Consider the following 27,593-nt stretch of genomic DNA (forward strand, 5'->3'; position numbering starts at 1 on the left):
GTATAATTGGCCCCTGCCCGGTATAATTGGCCCCTGCCCGGTATAATTACCCCCCAGCCCGGTATAATTACCCCCCAGCCCGGTATAATTACCCCCCAGCCCGGTAAAATTACCCCCCAGCCCGGTATAATTACCCCCCAGCCCGGTATAATTACCCCCAGCCCGGTATAATTGCCCCCCAGCCCGGTATAATTGCCCCCCAGCCCGGTATAATTACCCCCCAGCCCGGTATAATTACCCCCAGCCCGGTATAATTGCCCCCCAGCCCGGTATAATTGCCCCCCAGCCCGGTATAATTGCCCCCCAGCCCGGTATAATTGCCCCCCAGCCCGGTATAATTGCCCCCCAGCCCGGTATAATTACCCCCAGCCCGGTATAATTGCCCCCCAGCCCGGTATAATTGCCCCCCAGCCCGGTATAATTGCCCCCCAGCCCGGTATAATTGCCCCCCAGCCCGGTATAATTACCCCCCAGCCCGGTATAATAGCCCCCAGCCCGGTATAATTGCCCCCCAGCCCGGTATAATTACCCCCCAGCCCGGTATAATTACCCCCAGCCCGGTATAATTGCCCCCCAGCCCGGTATAATAGCCCCCAGCCCGGTATAATTGCCCCCCAGCCCGGTATAATTACCCCCCAGCCCGGTATAATTACCCCCCAGCCCGGTATAATAGCCCCCAGCCCGGTATAATTGCCCCCCAGCCCGGTATAATTACCCCCAGCCCGGTATAATTGCCCCCCAGCCCGGTATAATAGCCCCCAGCCCGGTATAATTGCCCCCAGCCCGGTATAATTACCCCCCAGCCCGGTATAATTGCCCCCCAGCCCGGTATAATTGCCCCCAGCCCGGTATAATTACCCCCCAGCCCGGTATAATAGCCCCCAGCCCGGTATAATTGCCCCCAGCCCGGTGTCTCTGGCTCCAGGTCCCTCCCCGGGGCTGGCTCTGGGTGTTGCCGGCTGCGGGTGTGTCCGGGGCGGACTGTGTGTCACCTGGAGCCGGTACCGGGCTGTCAGTCAGAGCCATGAGCCGGACCGGGACAGCATGAGGCGCCAACAGCAGCAGCAGCGCAGCGACAAACCGGCCGGACCCCCCGACAGCAGGGACCTACCGGCCGGACACCCCGACAGGAGGGACCTACCGGCCGGACACCCCGACAGGAGGGACCTACCGGCCGGACCCCCCGACAGGAGCCACCTACCGGCCGGACACCCCGACAGGAGGGACCTACCGGCCGGACACCCCGACAGGAGGGACCTACCGGCCGGACACCCCGACAGGAGGGACCTACCGGCCGGACACCCCGACAGGAGGGACCTACCGGCCGGACACCCCGACAGGAGGGACCTACCGGCCGGACACCCCGACAGGAGGGACCTACCGGCCGGACACCCCGACAGGAGGGACCTACCGGCCGGACACCCCGACAGGAGCCACCTACCGGCCGGACACCCCGATACGAGCGATGCCCGGGGGGGCTGGTCCGAGTGGCCCCCGGGGGCCCCGTTGCGGGTGTTGCTGAGGGCCCTGGGGCTCCTGGTTCCGGTCTATGTGTCCGGGCGGCTCGGGCTCGGACCCCCCTGGGTTCTGCTGGGGATCGGACTTTGGATCCTCTGGACCCGGAATAAGCTGTCCAAGATGGGCCGGATGAGGGCAGCATGGGACCTGCTGGAAAACGAGACCCTGGGGGTCACCAGGGGCCTGAATGGACAGCAACTGCCAGCCTGGGTGAGTCCTGCACCGGTTACTGGGAATGGGGGGGGGGGGGGGGAGAGAGAGAGACTGTGACTGTGGGGGGGGGGGGGAGAGAGAGAGACTGTGACTGTGGGGGGGGGGGGGAGAGAGAGAGACTGTGACTGTGGGGGGGGGGGGGAGAGAGAGAGACTGTGACTGTGGGGGGGGGGGGAGAGAGAGAGACTGTGACTGTGGGGGGGGGGGGAGAGAGAGAGACTGTGACTGTGGGGGGGGGGGGGAGAGAGAGAGACTGTGACTGTGGGGGGGGGGGGAGAGAGAGAGACTGTGACTGTGGGGGGGGAGAGAGAGAGACTGTGACTGTGGGGGGGGAGAGAGAGAGACTGTGACTGTGGGGGGGGGAGAGAGAGAGACTGTGACTGGGGGGGGAGAGAGAGAGACTGTGACTGTGGGGGGGGGAGAGAGAGAGACTGTGACTGGGGGGGGAGAGAGAGAGACTGTGACTGGGGGGGGGAGAGAGAGAGACTGTGACTGGGGGGGGGAGAGAGAGAGACTGTGACTGGGGGGGGGAGAGAGAGACTGTGACTGGGGGGGGGAGAGAGAGAGACTGTGACTGGGGGGGGGAGAGAGAGAGACTGTGACTGGGGGGGGGAGAGAGAGAGACTGTGGGGGGGGGAGAGAGAGACTGTGGGGGGGGAGAGAGAGAGACTGTGGGGGGGGGAGAGAGAGAGACTGTGGGGGGGGAGAGAGAGAGACTGTGACTGTGGGGGGGGAGAGAGAGAGACTGTGACTGTGGGGGGGGAGAGAGAGAGACTGTGACTGTGGGGGGGGAGAGAGAGAGACTGTGACTGTGGGGGGGGAGAGAGAGAGACTGTGACTGTGGGGGGGGGAGAGAGAGACTGTGACTGTGGGGGGGGGAGAGAGAGACTGTGACTGTGGGGGGGGGAGAGAGAGACTGTGACTGTGGGGGGGGGGAGAGAGAGACTGTGACTGTGGGGGGGGGGAGAGAGAGACTGTGACTGTGGGGGGGGGGAGAGAGAGAGACTGTGACTGTGGGGGGGGGGAGAGAGAGAGACTGTGACTGTGGGGGGGGGGAGAGAGAGAGACTGTGACTGTGGGGGGGGGGAGAGAGAGAGACTGTGACTGTGGGGGGGGGGAGAGAGAGAGACTGTGACTGTGGGGGGGGGGAGAGAGAGAGACTGTGACTGTGGGGGGGGGGAGAGAGAGAGACTGTGACTGTGGGGGGGGGGGGAGAGAGAGAGACTGTGACTGTGGGGGGGGGGGAGAGAGAGACTGTGACTGTGGGGGGGGGGGGAGAGAGAGAGACTGTGACTGTGGGGGGGGGGGAGAGAGAGAGACTGTGACTGTGGGGGGGGGGGGAGAGAGAGAGACTGTGACTGTGGGGGGGGGGGGGAGAGAGAGAGACTGTGACTGTGGGGGGGGGGAGAGAGAGACTGTGACTGGGGGGGGGGAGAGAGAGACTGTGACTGTGGGGGGGGAGAGAGAGAGACTGTGACTGTGGGGGGGGGGAGAGAGAGAGACTGTGACTGTGGGGGGGGAGAGAGAGAGACTGTGACTGTGGGGGGGGAGAGAGAGACTGTGACTGTGGGGGGGGAGAGAGAGAGACTGTGACTGTGGGGGGGGAGAGAGAGAGACTGTGACTGTGGGGGGGGAGAGAGAGAGACTGTGACTGTGGGGGGGGAGAGAGAGACTGTGACTGTGGGGGGGGGAGAGAGAGACTGTGACTCTGGGGGGGGAGAGAGAGACTGTGACTGTGGGGGGGGGAGAGAGAGAGACTGTGACTGTGGGGGGGGAGAGAGAGAGAGAGACTGTGACTGTGGGGGGGGGGAGAGAGAGAGAGAGACTGTGACTGTGGGGGGGGGAGAGAGAGAGAGAGACTGTGACTGTGGGGGGGGGAGAGAGAGAGAGAGACTGTGACTGTGGGGGGGGGGAGAGAGAGAGACTGTGACTGTGGGGGGGGGGGAGAGAGAGGAGGAGAGAGACTGTAATATTTGTTAAGGAAACCATGGCTGATCAAGCCACATTTATTGTACAGGTAACAGTCAAACACCCCTTTAACCTTATACAGCACCGACTGACCACCTACAAGGAATGCTTCAATAACAAGTGTATTTAATGTTAAGTTTAGTGCGTTCCTTTGAGTTAAATTACTGCGACCCCCTTTTTATAATTACTGCGACCCCCTTTTTATAATTACTGCGACCCCCTTTTTATAATTACTGCGACCCCCTTTTTGAAAAAAGCTTACGGCAAACGCTTGACTTGTTCTGAGATAGTCAGTTCTATTGGACCTGGAGCGCTTGTCTGCCAATTGTTACACTCCGCCAATCCAATAATTTATAGAGAGGACGAAATAATGCTGAACCCAAAGACCTTTGGTATTCTTATTTATAAAGCGCCAACAAGTTCCGCCGCGCTGTACAATATTTGACGTTCTTCCCGAGGAAATGGCTGTGTCAGATCGAAGCGTATTGTCTGATAAATGGAAACATTTGTAGAGAAAAGGGTCAGTATTTACAGTATTTAAGGAGATCCAATACTACATTGACATGTAGTGGTTTTGGTGCTTTGAGTGTCCCTTTAATAGTTGGGGCAGTAAGTTTACATGTCAAGGTTTGTTGTTGGAGCCATTTTGTATTTCTGTTAATATAAGCCACGCACTATAAACACTGCGTGACCCAGTTTATTAATTAAAAAGGGTAAAGCCCATGGGGCGAGTGCCGTATTGAGTTATATGCCGCACTCACATTGGAGCGTACAGTATTCAGGACTTGTTTCTCTGAAACCACGTGCTCGTGGCCTGAGGGGTTCGGAATCCTTTAACTAGAACAGACCGGAGCCTTCGAGATGGATCGCTTTCCAAATTCCACTTACTCCTCCTTTTACTAGAAACAAGACATGTGCTAACTGGCCACATTTTTCAAAATAACCCCAAATTGAAGTGTGCGTGGCAGGAAACGTTTCAATGGTGAAATTGTGCTGCCGTGATAAATAACTGATACATAGACGGAGGATAACATTTCTACAAAATGGCACGAAAAGCATTAACTATACTGGGCATGTTAACGGGAGGTCACCCGTCAATCTGGAATAGTCAAAGCGACATTATATTCACCAGAACAACTACAGCTTATTGTACGGTATACAGCTTATTGTACGGTATACAGCTTATTGTACGGTATACAGCTTATTGTACGGTATACAGCTTATTGCATTTGTTCCAGTGAGTAGAATCATTCCCTTCAGGCCTTTTGCAGTAAACACTGTTTGTTTCAGAGAAAATGCAGTGTTTACATTACAGCCTAGGGATACCTCCACTGGCCACTCCTCAGATGGCTGCTAGAGGTGCTTCCTGGGGCAGTGCTGCACAGTGTGACTGACATTCAGTGTCTCCACCCTCTGCATGCAGATACTCAACTTTCCTCATAGAGATGCATTGGTTCAATGTATCTCTATGAGCAGATGCTGATTGGCCAGGGCTGTGTTTGTATTGTGCTGGCTCTGCCCCTGATCTTGCTCCTTGACAGACTCAGGAAATCCAATGCTTTCCTATATGGAAGCATTGTGATTGGCTCAGATAATCAGTTCTGATGATGTCAGCCATGCAGCCAGTTTAGGGGCAGAGGCAGCAGCAGCAGACTTGTAAAAAAATCCTACTTGTATTCACTATACTGCTGTGGTTCCCAACCCAGTCATCAAGTACCCCTGCCCAGTCCAGGGTTTAGTGATTACCAACTTGTGTCTAAGGAACCGAATAATCCCTAAATCCTGGACTGGGCAGGGGTACTTGATGACTGTGTTGGGAACCCCTGCACTATAGGGTCAGGAATACGTTGGTGTGTTTCCTTTTAAAATGTGTGAAATATATACAAAGTTAACAAACAATTTGCTATTTAATTAGTGGTTTGCATTCCCTTGGAGAATTGGGATTATATTTACCATTTCTAAAGAAAGCATGAGTGAGCGGCAAAACACATTTCTTTAATTTCTTATGGGATTCATTTCCAACTGTAGGTTATAACAGAATGACACAACCATAAAACAAAACATGGCAACAAATTAAAAATGAAATGACCCCTGTTCAATAGTCTGCATAGCCTTAGTCGTTAATACGGTGTATTACCCCTTTAGCATCAGTAACGGCGTGCAGTCTTTGTAATCGTTATTCTTGCAGGTGGTACCCTAGCTGCCCATTCGTCTTGGCAAAATGCCTCCAGGTCATGCGAAGTCTTTGGGTGTCTTGCATGAACCACACGTTTGAGATCTCACCATATTGGCTCGATTATAGTAAGGTCAGGAGACTGTGATGGCCACTCCAGAACATTCACCTGTTTCTGCTGTAACCACTGGAGGGTCCGCTTGGCCTTGTGCTTAGGGGCAGTTTCATGTGGGAAAGTCCAAGAGCACCCCGTGTGCAGCAATTTCTTTAGACCAGAGATCACTATAATATCCTATAATGCATGAATGTAAAAAAACAACCCAGGAGAAGTGTACATTAAATCCAACTTCCAGGTTCTCCCACAGTACGATATAACATGTCATTTATTAAAACAAACCTGTACTCCTGACCCCCATAGTGTAAAAAAACCACCATCTGCCTCTGCCCCTCTCTTACCTCCCTAAATCTGGCACAAGCCAACCACAGCCCTGGCCAATCAGCATCTCCTCAGAGATACATTGAGTTCAGTGACTGCATGCAGAGGGTGGAGACACTGAATGTCAGTCACACAGTGCAGCACTGCCCCAGGAAGCATCTCTAGCAGCCATCTGAGGAGTGGCCAGTGGAGGTATCCCTAGGCTGTAATGTAGACACTGCATTTTCTCTGAAACAAACCGTGTTTACTGCAAAAAGCCTGAAGGGAATGATTCTACTCACCGGAACAAATACAATAAGCTGTATACCGAACAATAAGCTGTATACCGAACAATAAGCTGTATACCGAACAATAAGCTGTATACTGTACAATAAGCTGTAGTTCTGGCGACTATAGTGTCCCTTTAACAAATTAATGTTAAAAGTTATCCACTAATATACATATGAGATACAATTATTTTTATACATGATAGGGAAATTTTGCTAAAAACACACTGCGATCAGTTGGCTCATTACCTCAAATCGTGGATTGACAGACAATGTGTACGTGGGGCTGTAACGTCGGCATTGGGGGCAGAGGACACACATTTATTTAGCTCCTTTTAGTTCAGTTAGACCCGGGCTCAGTCTCATTTAAAGAGCTTTAGGATCAAAACTCTGTTGTGTGCTGATGGGAAAGTTTATAGTAGGCGCATATTGTGGGTAAATTCACTGTGAGATGTCCCAAATTAAAGACATGGCTTGTCAGGAGATGCATGCTTTCCAGTGTCCCTGTACAGGAGGGACAGTCCCTATTTTGGCCCAAATCCCTCTGCCCCCCTTTTCTATCCTAATGTCCCTCTTTTCTAGGAGCTCCATATTGTTGGTGTGTCTGAGTGTATAACAGAGCTCCACAGCAATAATACTCCCAGTAATGTGTCTGAGTGTATAACAGAGCCCCACAGCAATAATACTCCCAGTAATGTGTCTGAGTGTATAACAGAGCTCCACAGCAATAATACTCCCAGTAATGTGTCTGAGTGTATAACAGAGCCCCACAGCAATAATACTCCCAGTAATGTGTCTGAGTGTATCACAGAGCTCCACAGTAATAATACTCCCAGTAATGTGTCTTTAAACTCAATAAATGTGTTTAGAAGTCAGTCTGTGTATATAAGATACATTGTTCTTATTATAAATTACATTTTAGTTGGATAAATTGCTATTAGTAAGTCACCTAAAACTTCTCAGAAAATAAACCGCCCCACCCTGCCACGTACACCCACACCTCTAAAAAGAAAGTGTCCCCGTTTGTCCGCGTGTAATGCTGGGGGATATGGGAGTTCTGGCCGCCTGTGGCTGATTATTAGAGCTAAACCCTTGCAATGCCCCTGCGTATCCTGGATTCAGAGCGAGTAGAATCCTATATGGCGGTTCGGTTTGCCGTTGTCTGCGCTGGAAATTAATCATTTATAAAACATGTTCACTATAGAGCTGGCATTTCCAGATTTATTGTGTTTTTTACTACTTGCCTCTCCTTATGGTCGTAGTTTGACCTTCGTTTTAGGATTATCTAAGGCGGGCTCAGGACACGGCGTTCACGAGATGCTGAAATTAAACATTTGCAGAAGGAAAAGTCATGTTTATTGCTCTCTCACATGTGAAATGGTCCCCACTGTAAAACATCGCGTGCTAAACTGCGCCATAAATACCGACTTGACGTGATTTCTATAGAGCAGGGGAGCCCAAAACTTACAACTACAACTCCCATGATGCTTTGTATGCCTTTGCATGTCTGTAAAATGACAAAGCATTATTGGAGTTGTAGTTTCAAAACATCTGGGGTATAAATATATCACAGAGCTCCACAGCAATAAAACTCACCGCAATGTGCAGGGTACGAAATATATCACAGAGCTCCACAGCAATAAAACTCACCGTAATGTGCAGGGTACGAAATATATCACAGAGCTCCACAGCAATAAAACTCACCGTAATGTGCAGGGTACGAAATATATCACAGAGCTCCACAGCAATAAAACTCACAGTAATGTGCAGGGTACGAAATATATCACAGAGCTCCATAGCAATAAAACTCACCGTAATGTGCAGGGTACGAAATATATCACAGAGCTCCACAGCAATAAAACTCACCGTAATGTGCAGGGTACGAAATATATCACAGAGCTCCACAGCAATAAAACTCACCGCAATGTGCAGGGTACGAAATATATCACAGAGCTCCATAGCAATAAAACTCACCGTAATGTGCAGGGTACGAAATATATCACAGAGCTCCATAGCAATAAAACTCACCGTAATGTGCAGGGTACGAAATATATCACAGAGCTCCATAGCCATAAAACTCACAGTAATGTGCAAGGTACGAAATATATCACAGAGCTCCGTAGCCATAAAACTCACAGTAATGTGCAGGGTACGAAATATATCACAGAGCTCCACAGCCATAAAACTCACCGTAATGCGCAGGGTACGAAATATATCACAGAGCTCCACAGCAATAAAACTCACCGTAATGCGCAGGGTACGAAATATATCACAGAGCTCCACAGCAATAAAACTCACAGTAATGTACAAGGTACAAAATATATCACAGAGCTCCATATCCATAAAACTCACAGTAATGTGCAAGGTACGAAATATATCACAGAGCTCCATAGCCATAAAACTCACAGTAATGTGCAGGGTACGAAATATATCACAGAGCTCCATATCCATAAAACTCACAGTAATGTGCAAGGTACGAAATATATCACAGAGCTCCACAGCAATAAAACTCACAGTAATGTGCAAGGTACGAAATATATCACAGAGCTCCATAGCCATAAAACTCACAGTAATGTGCAGGGTACGAAATATATCACAGAGCTCCATAGCAATAAAACTCACTGTAATGTGCAGGGTACGAAATATATCACAGAGCTCCATAGCAATAAAACTCACAGTAATGTGCAAGGTACGCAATATATCACAGAGCTCCATAGCAATAAAACTCACTGTAATGTGCAGGGTACGAAATATATCACAGAGCTCCATAGCAATAAAACTCACAGTAATGTGCAAGGTACGAAATATATCACAGAGCTCCATAGCAATAAAACTCACAGTAATGTGCAGGGTACGAAATATATCACAGAGCTCCATAGCAATAAAACTCACCGTAATGTGCAAGGTACGAAATGTATCACAGAGCTCCATAGCAATAAAACTCACAGTAATGTGCAGGGTATGTTTGTTTTTCTGACCCTATAGTGTTCCTTTAACCCCTTTCCGACCTCGGACGTACCAGATATGTCCGACAAAAAATGAAAGCGAAAAAAATAAATAAATATATTGTACATATATATGTATAATATATGATTTCATTATAAGTGTACTGAGATATATACACATATACAAAGTACACTTATAATAAAATCATATGCATTCTATATGTATAATATATTCTAAAATGATTTATTTCTAATCTATTACACATCTATAGGAAGTGTGTGTGTGTGTGTGTGTATATATATATATATATATGTGTGTGTGTGTGTGTGTGTGTGTGTAACTATTAATTACATAATTATTTGATTGTATTAATTATAATTTGAGGGACCTGCCTGACAACCCAGGCAGACAGTCCAGAGAATTTAATTGGGAATCCCTGTAACTTTCCAAAACACTATAAAACCTGTACATTGCTGAACACAAATATTAGTGTTTTAAAAAGTAAAACTTATCACAATGCTTATATCACCAGTAAAAGTGCAGTTTTTGTTTTAAAAAATGCAAAAAAACAAATAAAAACGTCTAACTCTGGCCAGCGTTTGTGACTAAGTGGCTCCTACAAAAGATTGGAATACCTTGGGTTGTCTAAATTTGAAAATGGTATGAGGTTAATAATTCCTGGATTACCATATGGTCTCAAAAGGCAACATAGACCCAGCAAACCAATCTGGCAAACTGAATTGGGCAAGTCTTATATTGACCCTGCAACTTTCCAAAACACCATAAAACCTATACATGGGGGGCACTGTTATGCTCGGGAGACTTCGCTGAACACAAATATTAGTGTTTCAAAACAGTGAAACATATCACAGCGATGATATTGTCGGGGAAAGCGACTTTTTTTTGCATTTTTCACACACAAATGGCACTTTCACTGACAATATAATTGTTGTGATATGTATTACTGTTTTGAAACACTAATATTTGTGTTCAGCTCTCCTGAGTATAACAGCACCCCCCATGTACAGGATTTATTGTGTTTTTGAAAGTTACAGGGTCACATATAATGCTTGATTTTCTGCTTTTTCACATTGAAAATTGCCAGGTTGGTTATGTTGCCTTTGAGACCATATGGTAGCCCAGGAATGAGAATCACCCACATGATGGCATACCAAGTGCAAAAGAAGACAACCCAAGGTATTGCAAATGGGGTATGTTCAGTCTTTTTTCATAGCCACTTAGTCACAAACACTAGCCAAAGCATTTATAATTGTTTTTTGTATTTTTAACACACAACCAAATATAAATGGTAACTTTGGCCAGTGTTTAAGGCTACGTGGCTAATAAAAAAGACTGGACATACCCCGGGTTGTCTACTGTAAAAAAATAAATAGGCACGTGAGTCAGAAACTTATGACCGATAACAGTGTTACAATGTCACTATTAATAAATTAATAAAACACCGTTTTGGCCAATCAGGACCTCCTCGTAGCGATACATTGAATCAAATTGAGGAAAATTCAGCGTTTCCATGCAGAGCGTGGAGACACTGAACGTCAGGGCTGCTTACTGTGCAGCACTGACCCAGGAAGCACCTCCAGGGGCCATCTGAGGAGTGACCACTTGGAGGTGTCCCTAGGGGCAATGTAAACTCTGCCTTTTTCTGCAAATACAGTGTTTACATGAAAATGCCTGAAGGGAGCTATTATACTCACCAGAACCACTACATTCAGCTGTATATTACTCATTAAGCTGTCGTTGTTCTGGTATTGTCCCGGGGAAGCTGTCTGGGGGTCTCAGTGTAATGATCCGGGGGAAGCTGTCTGGGGGTCTCAGTGTAATGATCCGGGGGAAGCTGTCTGGGGGTCTCAGTGTAATGATCCGGGGGAAGCTGTCTGGGGGTCTCAGTGTAATGATCCGGGGGAAGCTGTCTGGGGGTCTCAGTGTATTGATCCGGGGGAAGCTGTCTGGGGGTCTCAGTGTATTGATCCGGGGGAAGCTGTCTGGGGGTCTCAGTGTATTGATCCGGGGGAAGCTGTCTGGGGGTCTCAGTGTAATGATCCGGGGGAAGCTGTCTGGGGGTCTCAGAGTAATGATCCGGGGGAAGCTGTCTGGGGGTCTCAGAGTAATGATCCGGGGGAAGCTGTCTGGGGGTCTCAGAGTAATGATCCGGGGGAAGCTGTCTGGGGGTCTCAGAGTAATGATCCGGGGGAAGCTGTCTGGGGGTCTCAGAGTAATGATCCGGGGGAAGCTGTCTGGGGGTCTCAGAGTAATGATCCGGGGGAAGCTGTCTGGGGGTCTCAGAGTAATGATCCGGGGGAAGCTGTCTGGGGGTCTCAGAGTAATGATCCAGGGGAAGCTGTCTGGGGACCTCAGGGTTATGATCCAGGGGAAGCTGTTTGGGGGGGGGGGGAGGGGTCTCAGAGTAATGATCCAGGGGAAGCTGTTTGGGGGGTCTCAGAGTAATGATCCAGGGGAAGCTGTCTGGGGGGTCTCAGAGTGTAGTGGACTCTCTTGGTAATTAATTCAGCAGGGAGATATCTGGGTCTGTGTTGAAAGGGCTTTCTAAATTGGTGGTGGGATTCTCGGGGGGCCTTTGATTTTTGGAACGGTCTGTTGGTCTTTGCGTTCTCTAGTAGGGGGACTTTTCTGGGGGTCTCTGTGAAGACCGGCGTTTCACATTCTGATGAAACTCTGATGGCAAGGGTCTCTGATTTGGAGGGGGGTCTGCTTGGGGGTCTCTGATAGGGTTATTTGGTGGATCCAACAGCCAGTTCTTTGATGTTGGAGATTAAAATAAAGATGTTCGACAGGTTAAAAAGTAGAAAAGCAACAGATTGAAAAGACTTCTAATGGGCAGTTACTGACTCCCCTGTGTTACCGGTAACATATAATTACTCCATTAAAGAACAGCTACTTGTATTACAGGTAAAAGATAATTACCCCATTGAAGGGCAGTTACTTGTATTACAGGTAAAAGTTAATTACCCAATTAAAGGGCAGTTACTGTCTGCCTTCTCTTAGTGTTAAAAGTGAGTTGACTAATCAGTCTGGTGGTTTTTTTTTTGTCCCCGGTAATGATGGGGTTAAGCAGTCTGGGGATTTTGTCCCCAGTAATGATGGGGTTAAGCAGTCTGGGGTTTTTGTCCCTTGTAATGATGGGGTTAAGCAGTCTGGGGAATATTGTCCCCGGTAATGATGGGGTTAAGCAGTCTGGGGAATATTGTCCCCATTAATGATGGGGTTAAGCAGTCTGGGGGGATTTGTCCCTTGTAATGATGGGGTTAAGCAGTCTGGGGAATATTGTCCCCGGTAATGATGGGGTTAAGCAGTGTAGGGGGTTTTGTCCCCGGTAATGATGGGGTTAAGCAGTCTGGGGTTTTTTGTCCCCGGTAATGATGGGGTTAAGCAGTCTGGGGTTTTTTGTCCCCGGTAATGATGGGGTTAAGCAGTCTGGGGTTTTTTGTCCCCGGTAATGATGGGGTTAAGCAGTATGGGGGTTTTTGTCCCCGGTAATGATGGGGTTAAGCAGTCAGGGTTTTTTTGTCCCCGGTAATGATGGGGTTAAGCAGTCAGGGTTTTTTTGTCCCCGGTAATGATGGGGTTAAGCAGTCTGGGTTTTTTTTTTGTCCCTGGTAATGATGGGGTTAAGCAGTCTGGGGTTTTTTGTCCCTGGTAATGATGGGGTTAAGCAGTCTGGGGGGTTTTGTCCCGGTCAGTGAAAGGATGACCGTCTGAGAGGAAGTTATGGACTACATCTCCCATAATGCTCTTACATCTGCAATGCTTTCAAAGCATCATGGGGGATGTAGTCATCTGGAGTGCCAATGTTTGCAGGCCATGTCCTCTGTGGCAGTGAAGGGGTTAATCAAGCCAGTGAGCAAAATGGCACGTGTGTCACATTCACACATTGCTCTTTCTGTGGTGGTGAAGGGGTTAATTAGGCAAGAGTTGTTAGTCAATCCCTCATTTAGAATGTTAGGTTAGAATGTTCACACCTCGCACCCGAAGTTTCAAACCGCAAAGGGAAATAATTAATGGGTGCCTCCCTGGGTGGCCGAATTCATCCCCCGAAACGAGATCCTTTCCTTGTCTGGGTTTCACACTAGGACTTTGCCAACGGAGACTAGTCCAAGGGACCGAGGCGAGGGTCCCTAAGATTGGTGTAGGCACTTTTGGGGCGCTGGCGAGTTTGGTGGGCTGAGGGACAAAGCGACCAGCTCTTTTCCCACGGGTGGGCTTTTCTGTGCCTGGGAGACAAAGCCACGGTCCCTTTTTCCCGCGCCTAGACTCCCAGGCACAGAGGCTCTTGGGAAGAAGACCCCCTGGCAGTTGGTGTGGGAAACACTGTGACTTTAGTGGCGGGCTTTGGGGACAAAGGAAACAGAGTCCCTTACCGCGCTGGGACTTTGGGGAGGGGGGGGATAGTGTGACGTGATCCTGTATGATTGTGTGGTAGACCCCTTGCACCGGTTATGCATAAAAGCAGAGTGTGTTGTACCTCCAGGACTGTGTGTCGTTCAGTTACTGGGGGGAAATGGGTCTATTTGTCCTTTACATGGTTCCTGACCGGCTGAAGGAAGGGAATTAGCGGAGGTAACTGGCACGGGCTACCCTGGGTCTGCTACATCTCTCTGTCTCTGTGGCAGTGAAGGGCTACTCTGGCCTTAAATTAGAAATGTCTCACTTTAGCACATCGTGATTCGTTTTATGTCCACCAATTCTCCGACGGCAGGTACCCATCTATTCCATCCCTCACTCATCTTTATCTTTTCAGGTGAATTTCCCGGATATCGAACGCGTGGAATGGCTCAATAAGGTGATAAACATCGTTTTATGTATTCGATTTTTAATACTGCTTATTATTACTCTCTCAGCACTGTCTGATTAATACTGCTTATTATTACTCTCTCAGCACTGTCTGATTAATACTGCTTATTATTACTCTCTCAGTGCTGTCTGATTAATACTGCTTATTATTACTCTCTCAGCACTGTCTGATTAATACTGCTTATTATTACTCTCTCAGTGCTGTCTGATTAATACTGCTTATTATTACTCTCCCAGCGCTGTCTGATTAATACTGCTTATTATTACTCTCCCAGCGCTGTCTGATTAATACTGCTTATTATTACTCTCCCAGCGCTGTCTGATTAATACCGCTTATTATTACTCTCCCAGCGCTTTCTGATTAATACCGCTTATTATTACTCTCCCAGCGCTGTCTGATAAATACTGCTTATTATTACTCTCCCAGCGCTGTCTGATTAATACCGCTTATTATTACTCTCCCAGCGCTGTCTGATAAATACTGCTTATTATTACTCTCCCAGCGCTGTCTGATTAATACCGCTTATTATTACTCTCCCAGCGCTGTCTGATAAATACTGCTTATTATTACTCTCCCAGCGCTGTTTGATTAATACCGCTTATTATTACTCTCCCAGCGCTGTCTGATTAATACCGCTTATTATTACTCTCCCAGCGCTGTCTGATTAATACCGCTTATTATTACTCTCCCAGCGCTGTCTGATTAATACAGCGTATTATTACTCTCTCAGCGCTGTTTGATTAATACCGCGTATTATTACTCTCTCAGCGCTGTCTGATTAATACCGCTTATTATTACTCTCTCAGCGCTGTCTGATTAATACTGCTTATTATTACTGTCCCAGCGCTGTCTGATAAATACTGCTTATTATTACTCTCCCAGCGCTGTCTGATTATTACTGCTTATTATTACTCTCCCAGCGCTGTCTGATTAATACTGCTTATTATTACTCTCCCAGCGCTGTCTGATTAATACTGCTTATTATTACTCTCTCAGCGCTGTCTGATTAATACTGCTTATTATTACTCTCCCAGCGCTGTTTGATTAATACCGCTTATTATTACTCTCCCAGCGCTGTCTGTTTAATACCGCTTATTATTACTCTGCCAGCGCTGTCTGATAAATACTGCTTATTATTACTCTCCCAGCGCTGTCTGATTAATACCGCTTATTATTACTCTCCCAGCGCTGTCTGTTTAATACCGCTTATTATTACTCTGCCAGCGCTGTCTGATAAATACTGCTTATTATTACTCTCTCAGCGCTGTCTGATTAATACCGCTTATTATTACTCTCTCAGCGCTGTCTGATTAATACCGCTTATTATTACTCCCTCAGCGCTGTCTGATTAATACTGCTTATTATTACTCTCCCAGCGCTGTCTGATTAATACTGCTTATTATTACTCTCCCAGCGCTGTCTGATTAATACTGCTTATTATTACTCTCCCAGCGCTGTCTGATTAATACCGCTTATTATTACTCTCCCAGCGCTGTCTGATTAATACCGCTTATTATTACTCTCTCAGCGCTGTCTGATTAATACCGCTTATTATTACTCTCTCAGCGCTGTCTTATTAATACTGCTTATTATTACTCTCCCAGCGCTGTCTGATTAATACCGCTTATTATTACTCTCCCAGCGCTGTCTGATTAATACCGCTTATTATTACTCTCCCAGCGCTGTCTGATTAATACCGCTTATTATTACTCTCCCAGCGCTGTCTGATTAATACCGCTTATTATTACTCTCCCTTAATACCGCTTATTATTACTCTCCCTTAATACCGCTTATTATTACTCTCCCAGCGCTGTCTGATTAATACCGCTTATTATTACTCTCCCAGCGCTGTCTGATTAATACTGCTTATTATTACTCTCCCAGCGCTGTCTGATTAATACTGCTTATTATTACTCTCTCAACGCTGTCTGATTAATACTGCTTATTATTACTCTCTCAGCGCTGTCTGATTAATACTGCTTATTATTACTCTCCCAGCGCTGTCTGATTATTACCGCTTATTATTACTCCCTCAGCGCTGTCTGATTAATACCGCTTATTATTACTCTTAGCGCTGTCTGATTAATACCGCTTATTATTACTCTCTTAGCGCTGTCTGATTAATACCGCTTATTATTACTCTCTCAGCGCTGTCTGATTATTACCGCTTATTATTACTCCCTCAGCGCTGTCTGATTAATACCGCTTATTATTACTCTCTCAGCGCTGTCTGATTAATACCGCTTATTATTACTCTCTTAGCGCTGTCTGATTAATACCGCTTATTATTACTCTCTCAGCGCTGTCTGATTAATACTGCTTATTATTACTCTCTCAGCGCTGTCTGATTAATACCGCTTATTATTACTCTCTTAGCGCTGTCTGATTAATACTGCTTATTATTACTCTCTCAGCGCTGTCTGATTAATACCGCTTATTATTACTCTCTCAGCGCTGTCTGATTAATACCGCTTATTACTCTCTCAGCGCTGTCTGATTAAAACTGCTTATTATTACTCTCTCAGCGCTGTCTGATTAATACCGCTTATTATTACTCTCTCAGCGCTGTCTGATTAATACTGCTTATTATTACTGTCCCAGCGCTGTCTGATTAATACTGCTTATTATTACTCTCTCAGCGCTGTCTGATTAATACTGCTTATTATTACTCTCTCAGCGCTGTCTGATTAATACTGCTTATTATTACTCTCTCAGCGCTGTCTGATTAATACTGCTTATTACTCTCTCAGCGCTGTCTGATTAATACTGCTTATTATTACTCTCTCAGCGCTGTCTGATTAATACTGCTTATTATTACTCTCTCAACGCTGTCTGATTAATACTGCTTATTATTACTCCCTCAGCGCTGTCTGATTAATACCGCTTATTATTACTCTCTCAGCGCTGTCTGATTACTGCTTATTATTACTCTCTCAGCGCTGTCTGATTAATACTGCTTATTATTACTCTCTCAGCGCTGTCTGATTAATACTGCTTATTATTACTCTCTCAACGCTGTCTGATTAATACTGCTTATTATTACTCCCTCAGCGCTGTCTGATTAATACCGCTTATTATTACTCTCTCAGCGCTGTCTGATTACCGCTTATTATTACTCTCTTAGCGCTGTCTGATTAATACCGCTTATTATTACTCTCTCAGCGCTGTCTGATTAATACTGCTTATTATTACTCTCTCAGCGCTGTCTGATTAATACCGCTTATTATTACTCTCCCAGCGCTGTCTGATTTAATACCGCTGATTATTACTCTCTCAGCGCTGTCTGATTAATACTGCTTATTATTACTCTCTCAGAGCTGTCTGATTAATACTGCTTATTATTACTCTCTCAGCGCTGTCTGATTAATACTGCTTATTATTACTCTCTCAGCGCTGTCTGATTAATACTGCTTATTATTACTCTCTCAGCGCTGTCTGATTAATACTGCTTATTATTACTCTCCCAGCGCTGTCTGATTACCGCTTATTATTACTCACTCAGTGCTGTCTGATTAATACCGCTTATTATTACTCTCTCAGCGCTGTCTGATTACCGCTTATTATTACTCTCTCAGCGCTGTCTGATTAATACTGCTTATTATTACTCTCTCAGCGCTGTCTGATTAATACTGCTTATTATTACTCTCTCAGTGCTGTCTGATTAATACTGCTTATTATTACTCTCTCAACGCTGTCTGATTAATACTGCTTATTATTACTCCCTCAGCGCTGTCTGATTACCGCTTATTATTACTCCCTCAGCGCTGTCTGATTAATACCGCTTATTATTACTCTCTCAGCGCTGTCTGATTACTGCTTATTATTACTCTCTTAGCGCTGTCTGATTAATACTGCTTATTATTACTCTCTCAGCGCTGTCTGATTAATACTGCTTATTATTACTCTCTCAGCGCTGTCTGATTAATACTGCTTATTATTACTCTCTCAGCGCTGTCTGATTAATACTGCTTATTATTACTCTCTCAGCGCTGTCTGATTAATACTGCTTATTATTACTCTCTCAGCGCTGTCTGATTACCGCTTATTATTACTCCCTCAGCGCTGTCTGATTACCGCTTATTATTACTCCCTCAGCGCTGTCTGATTAATACCGCTTATTATTACTCTCCCAGCGCTGTCTGATTAATACTGCTTATTATTACACTCCCAGCGCTGTCTGATTAATACTGCTTATTATTACTCTCCCAGCGCTGTCTTATTAATACTGCTTATTATTACTCTCTCAGCGCTGTCTGATTAATACCGCTTATTATTATTCTCTCAGCGCTGTCTGATTAATACTGCTTATTATTACTCTCCCAGCGCTGTCTGATTAATACCGCTTATTATTACTCTCCCAGCGCTGTCTGATTAATACTGCTTATTATTACTCTCCCAGCGCTGTCTGATTAATACCGCTTATTATTACTCTCCCAGCGCTGTCTGATTAATACCGCTTATTATTACTCTCCCAGCGCTGTCTGATTAATACTGCTTATTATTACTCTCCCAGCGCTGTCTTATTAATACTGCTTATTATTACTCTCTCAGCGCTGTCTGATTAATACCGCTTATTATTACTCTCTCAGCGCTGTCTGATTAATACTGCTTATTATTACTCTCCCAGCGCTGTCTGATTAATACCGCTTATTATTACTCTCTTAGCGCTGTCTGATTAATACTGCTTATTATTACTCTCCCAGCGCTGTCTGATTAATACCGCTTATTATTACTCTCCCAGCGCTGTCTGATTAATACCGCTTATTATTACTCTCCCAGCGCTGTCTGATTAATACCGCTTATTATTACTCTCCTAGCGCTGTCTGATTAAAACCGCTTATTATTACTCTCCCAGCGCTGTCTGATTAATACCGCTTATTATTACTCTCCCAGCGCTGTCTGATTAATACTGCTTATTATTACTCCCTCAGCGCTGTCTGATTAATACCGCTTATTATTACTCTCCCAGCGCTGTCTGATTAATACCGCTTATTATTACTCTCCCTTAATACCGCTTATTATTACTCTCCCAGCGCTGTCTGATTAATACCGCTTATTATTACTCTCCCAGCGCTGTCTGATTAATACTGCTTATTATTACTCTCCCAGCGCTGTCTGATTATTACCGCTTATTATTACTCCCTCAGCGCTGTCTGATTAATACCGCTTATTATTATTCTCTCAGCGCTGTCTGATTAATACTGCTTATTATTACTCTCCCAGCGCTGTCTGATTAATACCGCTTATTATTACTCTCCCAGCGCTGTCTGATTAATACTGCTTATTATTACTCTCCCAGCGCTGTCTGATTAATACCGCTTATTATTACTCTCCCAGCGCTGTCTGATTAATACCGCTTATTATTACTCTCCCAGCGCTGTCTGATTAATACTGCTTATTATTACTCTCCCAGCGCTGTCTTATTAATACTGCTTATTATTACTCTCTCAGCGCTGTCTGATTAATACCGCTTATTATTACTCTCTCAGCGCTGTCTGATTAATACTGCTTATTATTACTCTCCCAGCGCTGTCTGATTAATACCGCTTATTATTACTCTCTTAGCGCTGTCTGATTAATACTGCTTATTATTACTCTCCCAGCGCTGTCTGATTAATACCGCTTATTATTACTCTCCCAGCGCGGTCTGATTAATACCGCTTATTATTACTCTCCCAGCGCTGTCTGATTAATACCGCTTATTATTACTCTCCTAGCGCTGTCTGATTAATACCGCTTATTATTACTCTCCCAGCGCTGTCTGATTAATACCGCTTATTATTACTCTCCCAGCGCTGTCTGATTAATACTGCTTATTATTACTCCCTCAGCGCTGTCTGATTAATACCGCTTATTATTACTCTCCCAGCGCTGTCTGATTAATACCGCTTATTATTACTCTCCCTTAATACCGCTTATTATTACTCTCCCAGCGCTGTCTGATTAATACCGCTTATTATTACTCTCCCAGCGCTGTCTGATTAATACTGCTTATTATTACTCTCCCAGCGCTGTCTGATTAATACTGCTTATTATTACTCTCTCAACGCTGTCTGATTAATACTGCTTATTATTACTCTCTCAACGCTGTCTGATTAATACTGCTTATTATTACTCTCTCAGCGCTGTCTGATTAATACTGCTTATTATTACTCTCTCAGCGCTGTCTGATTAATACTGCTTATTATTACTCTCCCAGCGCTGTCTGATTATTACCGCTTATTATTACTCCCTCAGCGCTGTCTGATTAATACCGCTTATTATTACTCTCTTAGCGCTGTCTGATTAATACCGCTTATTATTACTCTCTTAGCGCTGTCTGATTAATACTGCTTATTATTACTCTCTCAGCGCTGTCTGATTATTACCGCTTATTATTACTCCCTCAGCGCTGTCTGATTAATACTGCTTATTATTACTCTCTCAGCGCTGTCTGATTAATACTGCTTATTATTACTGTCCCAGCGCTGTCTGATTAATACTGCTTATTATTACTCTCTCAGCGCTGTCTGATTAATACTGCTTATTATTACTCTCTCAGCGCTGTCTGATTAATACTGCTTATTATTACTCTCTCAGCGCTGTCTGATTAATACTGCTTATTATTACTCTCTCAGCGCTGTCTGATTAATACTGCTTATTATTACTCTCTCAGCGCTGTCTGATTAATACTGCTTATTATTACTCTCTCAGCGCTGTCTGATTAATACTGCTTATTATTACTCTCTCAACGCTGTCTGATTAATACTGCTTATTATTACTCCCTCAGCGCTGTCTGATTACCGCTTATTATTACTCCCTCAGCGCTGTCTGATTAATACCGCTTATTATTACTCTCTCAGCGCTGTCTGATTACTGCTTATTATTACTCTCTTAGCGCTGTCTGATTAATACTGCTTATTATTACTCTCTCAGCGCTGTCTGATTAATACTGCTTATTATTACTCTCTCAGCGCTGTCTGATTAATACTGCTTATTATTACTCTCCCAGCGCTGTCTGATTACCGCTTATTATTACTCCCTCAGCGCTGTCTGATTAATACCGCTTATTATTACTCTCTCAGCGCTGTCTGATTACCGCTTATTATTACTCTCTTAGCGCTGTCTGATTAATACTGCTTATTATTACTCTCCCAGCGCTGTCTGATTACCGCTTATTATTACTCCCTCAGCGCTGTCTGATTAATACCGCTTATTATTACTCTCTCAGCGCTGTCTGATTACCGCTTATTATTACTCTCCCAGCGCTGTCTGATTAATACTGCTTATTATTACTCTCTCAGCGCTGTCTGATTAATACTGCTTATTATTACTCTCTCAGCGCTGTCTGATTAATACTGCTTATTATTACTCTCTCAGCGCTGTCTGATTAATACTGCTTATTATTACTCTCTCAGCGCTGTCTGATTAATACTGCTTATTATTACTCTCTCAGCGCTGTCTGATTACCGCTTATTATTACTCCCTCAGCGCTGTCTGATTACCGCTTATTATTACTCCCTCAGCGCTGTCTGATTAATACCGCTTATTATTACTCTCCCAGCGCTGTCTGATTAATACCGCTTATTATTACTCTCTCAACGCTGTCTGATTAATACTGCTTATTATTACTCTCCCAGCGCTGTCTGATTAATACTGCTTATTATTACTCTCTCAACGCTGTCTGATTAATACTGCTTATTATTACTCTCTCAGCGCTGTCTGATTAATACCGCTTATTATTACTCTCTCAGCGCTGTCTGATTAATACTGCTTATTATTACTGTCCCAGCGCTGTCTGATTAATACTGCTTATTATTACTCTCTCAGCGCTGTCTGATTAATGCCGCTTATTATTACTCTCTCAGCGCTGTCTGATTAATACTGCTTATTATTACTCTCTCAGCGCTGTCTGATTAATACTGCTTATTATTACTTTCTCAGCGCTGTCTAATTAATACCGCTTATTATTACTCTCTTAGTGCTGTCTGATTAATACTGCTTATTATTACTCTCCCAGCGCTGTCTGATTAATACCGCTTATTATTACTCTCCCAGCGCTGTCTGATTAATACCGCTTATTATTACTCTCTCAGCTCTGTCTGATTAATACCGCTTATTATTACTCTCTCAGCTCTGTCTGATTAATACCGCTTATTATTACTCTCCCAGCGCTGTCTGATTAATACCGCTTATTATTACTCTCTCAGCTCTGTCTGATTGATTAATACCGCTTATTATTACTCTCTCAGCGCTGTCTGATTAATACCGCTTATTATTACTCTCTTAGTGCTGTCTGATTAATACTGCTTATTATTACTCTCCCAGCGCTGTCTGATTAATACCGCTTATTATTACTCTCCCAGCGCTGTCTGATTAATACCGCTTATTATTACTCTCTCAGCTCTGTCTGATTGATTAATACCGCTTAATATTACTCTCCCAGCGCTGTCTGATTAATACTGCTTATTATTACTCTCTCAGCGCTGTCTGATTAATACCGCTTATTATTACTCTCCCAGCGCTGTCTGATTAATACCGCTTATTATTACTCTCCCAGCGCTGTCTGATTAATACAGCTTATTATTACTCTCCCAGCGCTGTCTTATTAATACTGCTTATTATTACTCTCCCAGCGCTGTCTGATTAATACCGCTTATTATTACTCTCCCAGCGCTGTCTGATTAATACCGCTTATTATTACTCTCCCAGCGCTGTCTGATTAATACTGCTTATTATTACTCTCTCAGCGCTGTCTGATTAATACCGCTTATTATTACTCTCCCAGCGCTGTCTGATTAATACTGCTTATTATTACTCTCTCAGCGCTGTTTGATTAATACTGCTTATTATTACTCTCTTAGCGCTGTCTGATTAATACTGCTTATTATTACTCTCTCAGCGCTTTCTGATTAATACCGCTTATTACTCTCCCAGCGCTGTCTGATTAATACCGCTTATTATTACTCTCTCAGCTCTGTCTGATTGATTAATACCGCTTATTATTACTCTCCCAGCGCTGTTTGATTAATACCGCTTAATATTACTCTCCCAGCGCTGTCTGATTAATACCGCTTATTATTACTCTCCCAGCGCTGTCTGATTAATACTGCTTATTATTACACTCCCAGCGCTGTCTGATTAATACTGCTTATTATTACTCTCTCAGCGCTGTCTGATTAATACTGCTTATTATTACTCTCTCAGCGCTGTCTGATTAATACCGCTTATTATTACTCTCCCAGCGCTGTCTGATTAATACTGCTTATTATTACTCTCTCAGCGCTGTCTGATTAATACCGCTTATTATTACTCTCTCAGCGGTGTCTGATTAATACCGCTTATTATTACTCTCCCAGCGCTGTCTGATTATTACTGCTTATTATTACTCTCCCAGCGCTGTCTGATTAATACCGCTTATTATTACTCTCCCAGCGCTGTCTGATTAATACTGCTTATTATTACTCTCTCAGCGCTGTTTGATTAATACTGCTTATTATTACTCTCCCAGCGCTGTCTGATTAATACTGCTTATTATTACTCTCTCAGCGCTGTCTGATTAATACTGCTTATTACTCTCTCAGCGCTGTCTGATTAATACCGCTTATTATTACTCTCCCAGCGCTGTCTGATTAATACTGCTTAATATTACTCTCCCAGCGCTGTCTGATTAATACCGCTTATTATTACTCTCCCAGCGCTGTCTGATTAATACTGCTTATTATTACTCTCTCAGCGCTGTCTGATTAATACCGCTTATTATTACTCTCTCAGCGCTGTCTGATTAATACTGCTTATTATTACTCTCTCAGCGCTGTCTGATTAATACCGCTTATTATTACTCTCTGGGTTAATTATCTGTTTATATTTTGGACTGATGTGACAGAGAGTACCATTACCCCCAAATAACTAATAACAACGGGTAACATAACCACAATACAAAGGTGACATTACCCCACATACCCATTTACCCAGAGGTGACATTACCCCACATACCCATTTACCCAGAGGTGACATTACCCAGTCACCCAGGGGTACCTTCATTTACTCCACGCAGTAATTCCAGGATGACCCCATATCTGCATGTGATATGTAATGTTATACATTGCCTGTCTTGTACTGTGTGTTAATCCTTTCTTACCCCTGTGTACCCTGTTAGACCATGGTGCAGATATGGCCGTATATCGGAATGTACATGGAGAAGATGTTTGTGGAGAAAATCGAGCCACTGGTCAGAGCATCCAGTGTCCACATGAGAGCTTTTACCTTCACAAAGATCAGCTTCGGCCAGAAGGTAGGTCATCCTAATGTTTGCACGCAGTAAGAGCCGATGAAACCTCACACAGTGCTGTCTGTAACCGCATTTACTATGAGCAACTTCCGTGACTGGACGCGTGAAATGACGACATTCCTGGCCAAGTGTGGCTTGTACCATCACTGGAAGGAAGCTGATTACCATGTCCAGATGGACATTAATTCAAGGCGACCAGTGGCCTTCTGATTGGCACTGCAATTTGCTGCTGTGAAATCACAGCATTAACGGACCATTTAGAATGGCTAACACAGAGATTTCACAGAAATTAAAGTGGTTTTGATGAATCCATTGATGATTCTTTACAGCTGGTATTGCTGTGATCTAAAAACACAATCCATTAAGTTGTTTCTCACAAAAGCAGGCACTCAAAGAGAAAGCCGATATCAAACAATATATTCTGTTACACAATGTCAATGTTTAATTTTCACTAAAACACATTAAAATGCAGCGATATAATCCGACCCCGCTTGCTCTGCTCCCATGTTTTGATGAATTACCAATAATCCGCGCTCACCATGACGATTCCCAACAGACGTGCTCTGACTGAGCGCTACTGCTCGTCGCAAAAAGGGGTGTGTCTGCGAATCTCCATTACAGGTGCGGTGTTAATTAGTCCATGTGACCGCACACAGAACAGGTTTTTTACTAAATAGTTAAATCGAATTAATTAAAAACTGAATCTTTAAATCTGGGCTGAAATAGCCAAATTGAATGTTATTTTTTTTGTGTGTGTTTTGTTTTCAGTTTACAATTTAGTTAGCCATCCTTTTTTCGTTTTGCATTATTTACGCTAGTCTCCGGTTTTATGGAATTGGTAAAAAGCCTTTTCGTTAGGAAATCTAGCAATTCACGATGTTCACTCTCGAAATACCAAATTGCAGCAAATTGAAACCTGAATTTGGAGAATATTTCTAGATTAACGGTTTGCAGTGCAATAGAAAGGAATTCAGTATTTCCCGGAGTGACCCTGCCCCCATTTCGCAATATGTGCCCCCCACCAGCATTCTCTCCTCCAGGTATACCTAGCTTGATTTTACACCGATTGTACAACTCTGCGGAATATGCTGGTGCTATAATGACTCCCTGTTGTCGAGGTGCTGTGACTGTCTCCTGACCAAACATTTGTTGCTTTCCAAGCTATAATTGGTTGCTATGGGGATATAATTAACCAAGCATTGGGTGTGGAAAGATGTGTACAATCTGTTACCATAGCAAGGTCTTGCAATCCCAGTCAGTTAATGCCCTTACTGTCAGAGTGGCCGTTCCCTTATATCAAACCAACATGTGCCGAGCGCTGTATGATGTGTGAATGGGGACAAAGCATTGATTATTCCCAATTAATCCCGGTCAGTTAATGCCCTTATATCACACCAACATGTGCCGAGCGCTGTATGATGTGTGAATGGGGACAAAGCATTGATTATTCCCAATTAATCCCGGTCAGTTAATGCCCTTATATCACACCAACATGTGCGGAGCGCTGTATTATGTGTGAATAGGGACAAAGCATTGATTATCGCCAATTAATCCCAGTCAGTTAATGCCCTTACTGTCACAGTGACCGTTCCCTTATATCACACCAACATGTGCCGAGCGCTGTATGATTTGTGAATGGGGACAAAGCATTGATTATTCCCAATTAATCCCGGTCAGTTAATGCCCTTATATCACACCAGCATGTGCGGAGCGCTGTATGATGTGTGAATAGGGACAAAGCATTGATTATCGCCAATTAATCCCAGTCAGTTAATGCTCTTACTGTCACAGTGACCGTTCCCTTATATCACACCAACATGTGCCGAGCGCTGTATGATGTGTGAATGGGGACAAAGCATTGATTATTCCCAATTAATCCCGGTCAGTTAATGCCCTTATATCACACCAACATGTGCGGAGCGCTGTATGATGTGTGAATAGGGACAAAGCATTGATTATTGCCAATAAATCCCGGTCAGTTAATGCCCTTATATCACACCAACATGTGCGGAGCGCTGTATGATGTGTGAATAGGGACAAAGCATTGATTATCGCCAATTAATCCCAGTCAGTTAATGCTCTTACTGTCACAGTGACCGTTCCCTTATATCACACCAACATGTGCCGAGCGCTGTATGATGTGTGAATAGGGACAAAGCATTGATTATTCACAATTAATCCCGGTCAGTTAATGCCCTTATATCACACCAACATGTGCGGAGCGCTGTATGATGTGTGAATGGGGACAAAGCATTGATTATTCCCAATTAATCCCGGTCAGTTAATGCCCTTATATCACACCAACATGTGCGGAGCGCTGTATGATGTGTGAATAGGGACAAAGCATTGATTATTGCCAATAAATCCCGGTCAGTTAATGCCCTTATATCACACCAACATGTGCGGAGCGCTGTATGATGTGTGAATAGGGACAAAGCATTGATTATCGCCAATTAATCCCAGTCAGTTAATGCTCTTACTGTCACAGTGACCGTTCCCTTATATCACACCAACATGTGCCGAGCGCTGTATGATGTGTGAATAGGGACAAAGCATTGATTATTCACAATTAATCCCGGTCAGTTAATGCCCTTACTGTCAGAGTGACTGTTCCCTTATATCAAACCAACATGTGCCGAGCGCTGTATGATGTGTGAATGGGGACAAAGCATTGATTATTCCCAATTAATCCCGGTCAGTTAATGCCCTTACTGTCAGAGTGACTGTTCCCTTATATCAAACCAACATGTGCCGAGCGCTGTATGATGTGTGAATGGGGACAAAGCATTGATTATTCCCAATTAATCCCGGTCAGTTAATGCCCTTACTGTCACAGTGACCGTTCCCTTATATCACACCAACATGTGCCGAGCGCTGTATGATGTGTGAATGGGGACAAAGCATTGATTATCGCCAATTAATCCCGGTCAGTTAATGCCCTTACTGTCAGAGTGACCGTTCCCTTATATCAC

At 44.7% G+C, this 27,593-nt stretch overlaps 1 protein-coding gene across 1 annotated transcript in view; it reads left to right on the forward strand.

Moving 5' to 3' along the window:
- Positions 1 to 912: 912 nt before the first annotated feature.
- The window catches only part of ESYT3 (extended synaptotagmin 3), a 67,309-nt gene continuing 40,628 nt past the window's right edge, over positions 913 to 27,593 (forward strand). The window contains exons 1-3 of the mRNA XM_063429158.1: positions 913 to 1,728; positions 14,298 to 14,339; positions 24,490 to 24,624. Coding sequence (XP_063285228.1) covers positions 1,045 to 1,728; positions 14,298 to 14,339; positions 24,490 to 24,624 — 861 coding nt within the window. The 5' untranslated portion in view covers positions 913 to 1,044. The remainder of the gene's footprint in view (positions 1,729 to 14,297; positions 14,340 to 24,489; positions 24,625 to 27,593) is intronic.

Source organism: Pelobates fuscus, chromosome 8 (genome assembly GCF_036172605.1).
Source record: "Pelobates fuscus isolate aPelFus1 chromosome 8, aPelFus1.pri, whole genome shotgun sequence".
Taxonomy (NCBI): Eukaryota; Metazoa; Chordata; class Amphibia; order Anura; family Pelobatidae; genus Pelobates; species Pelobates fuscus.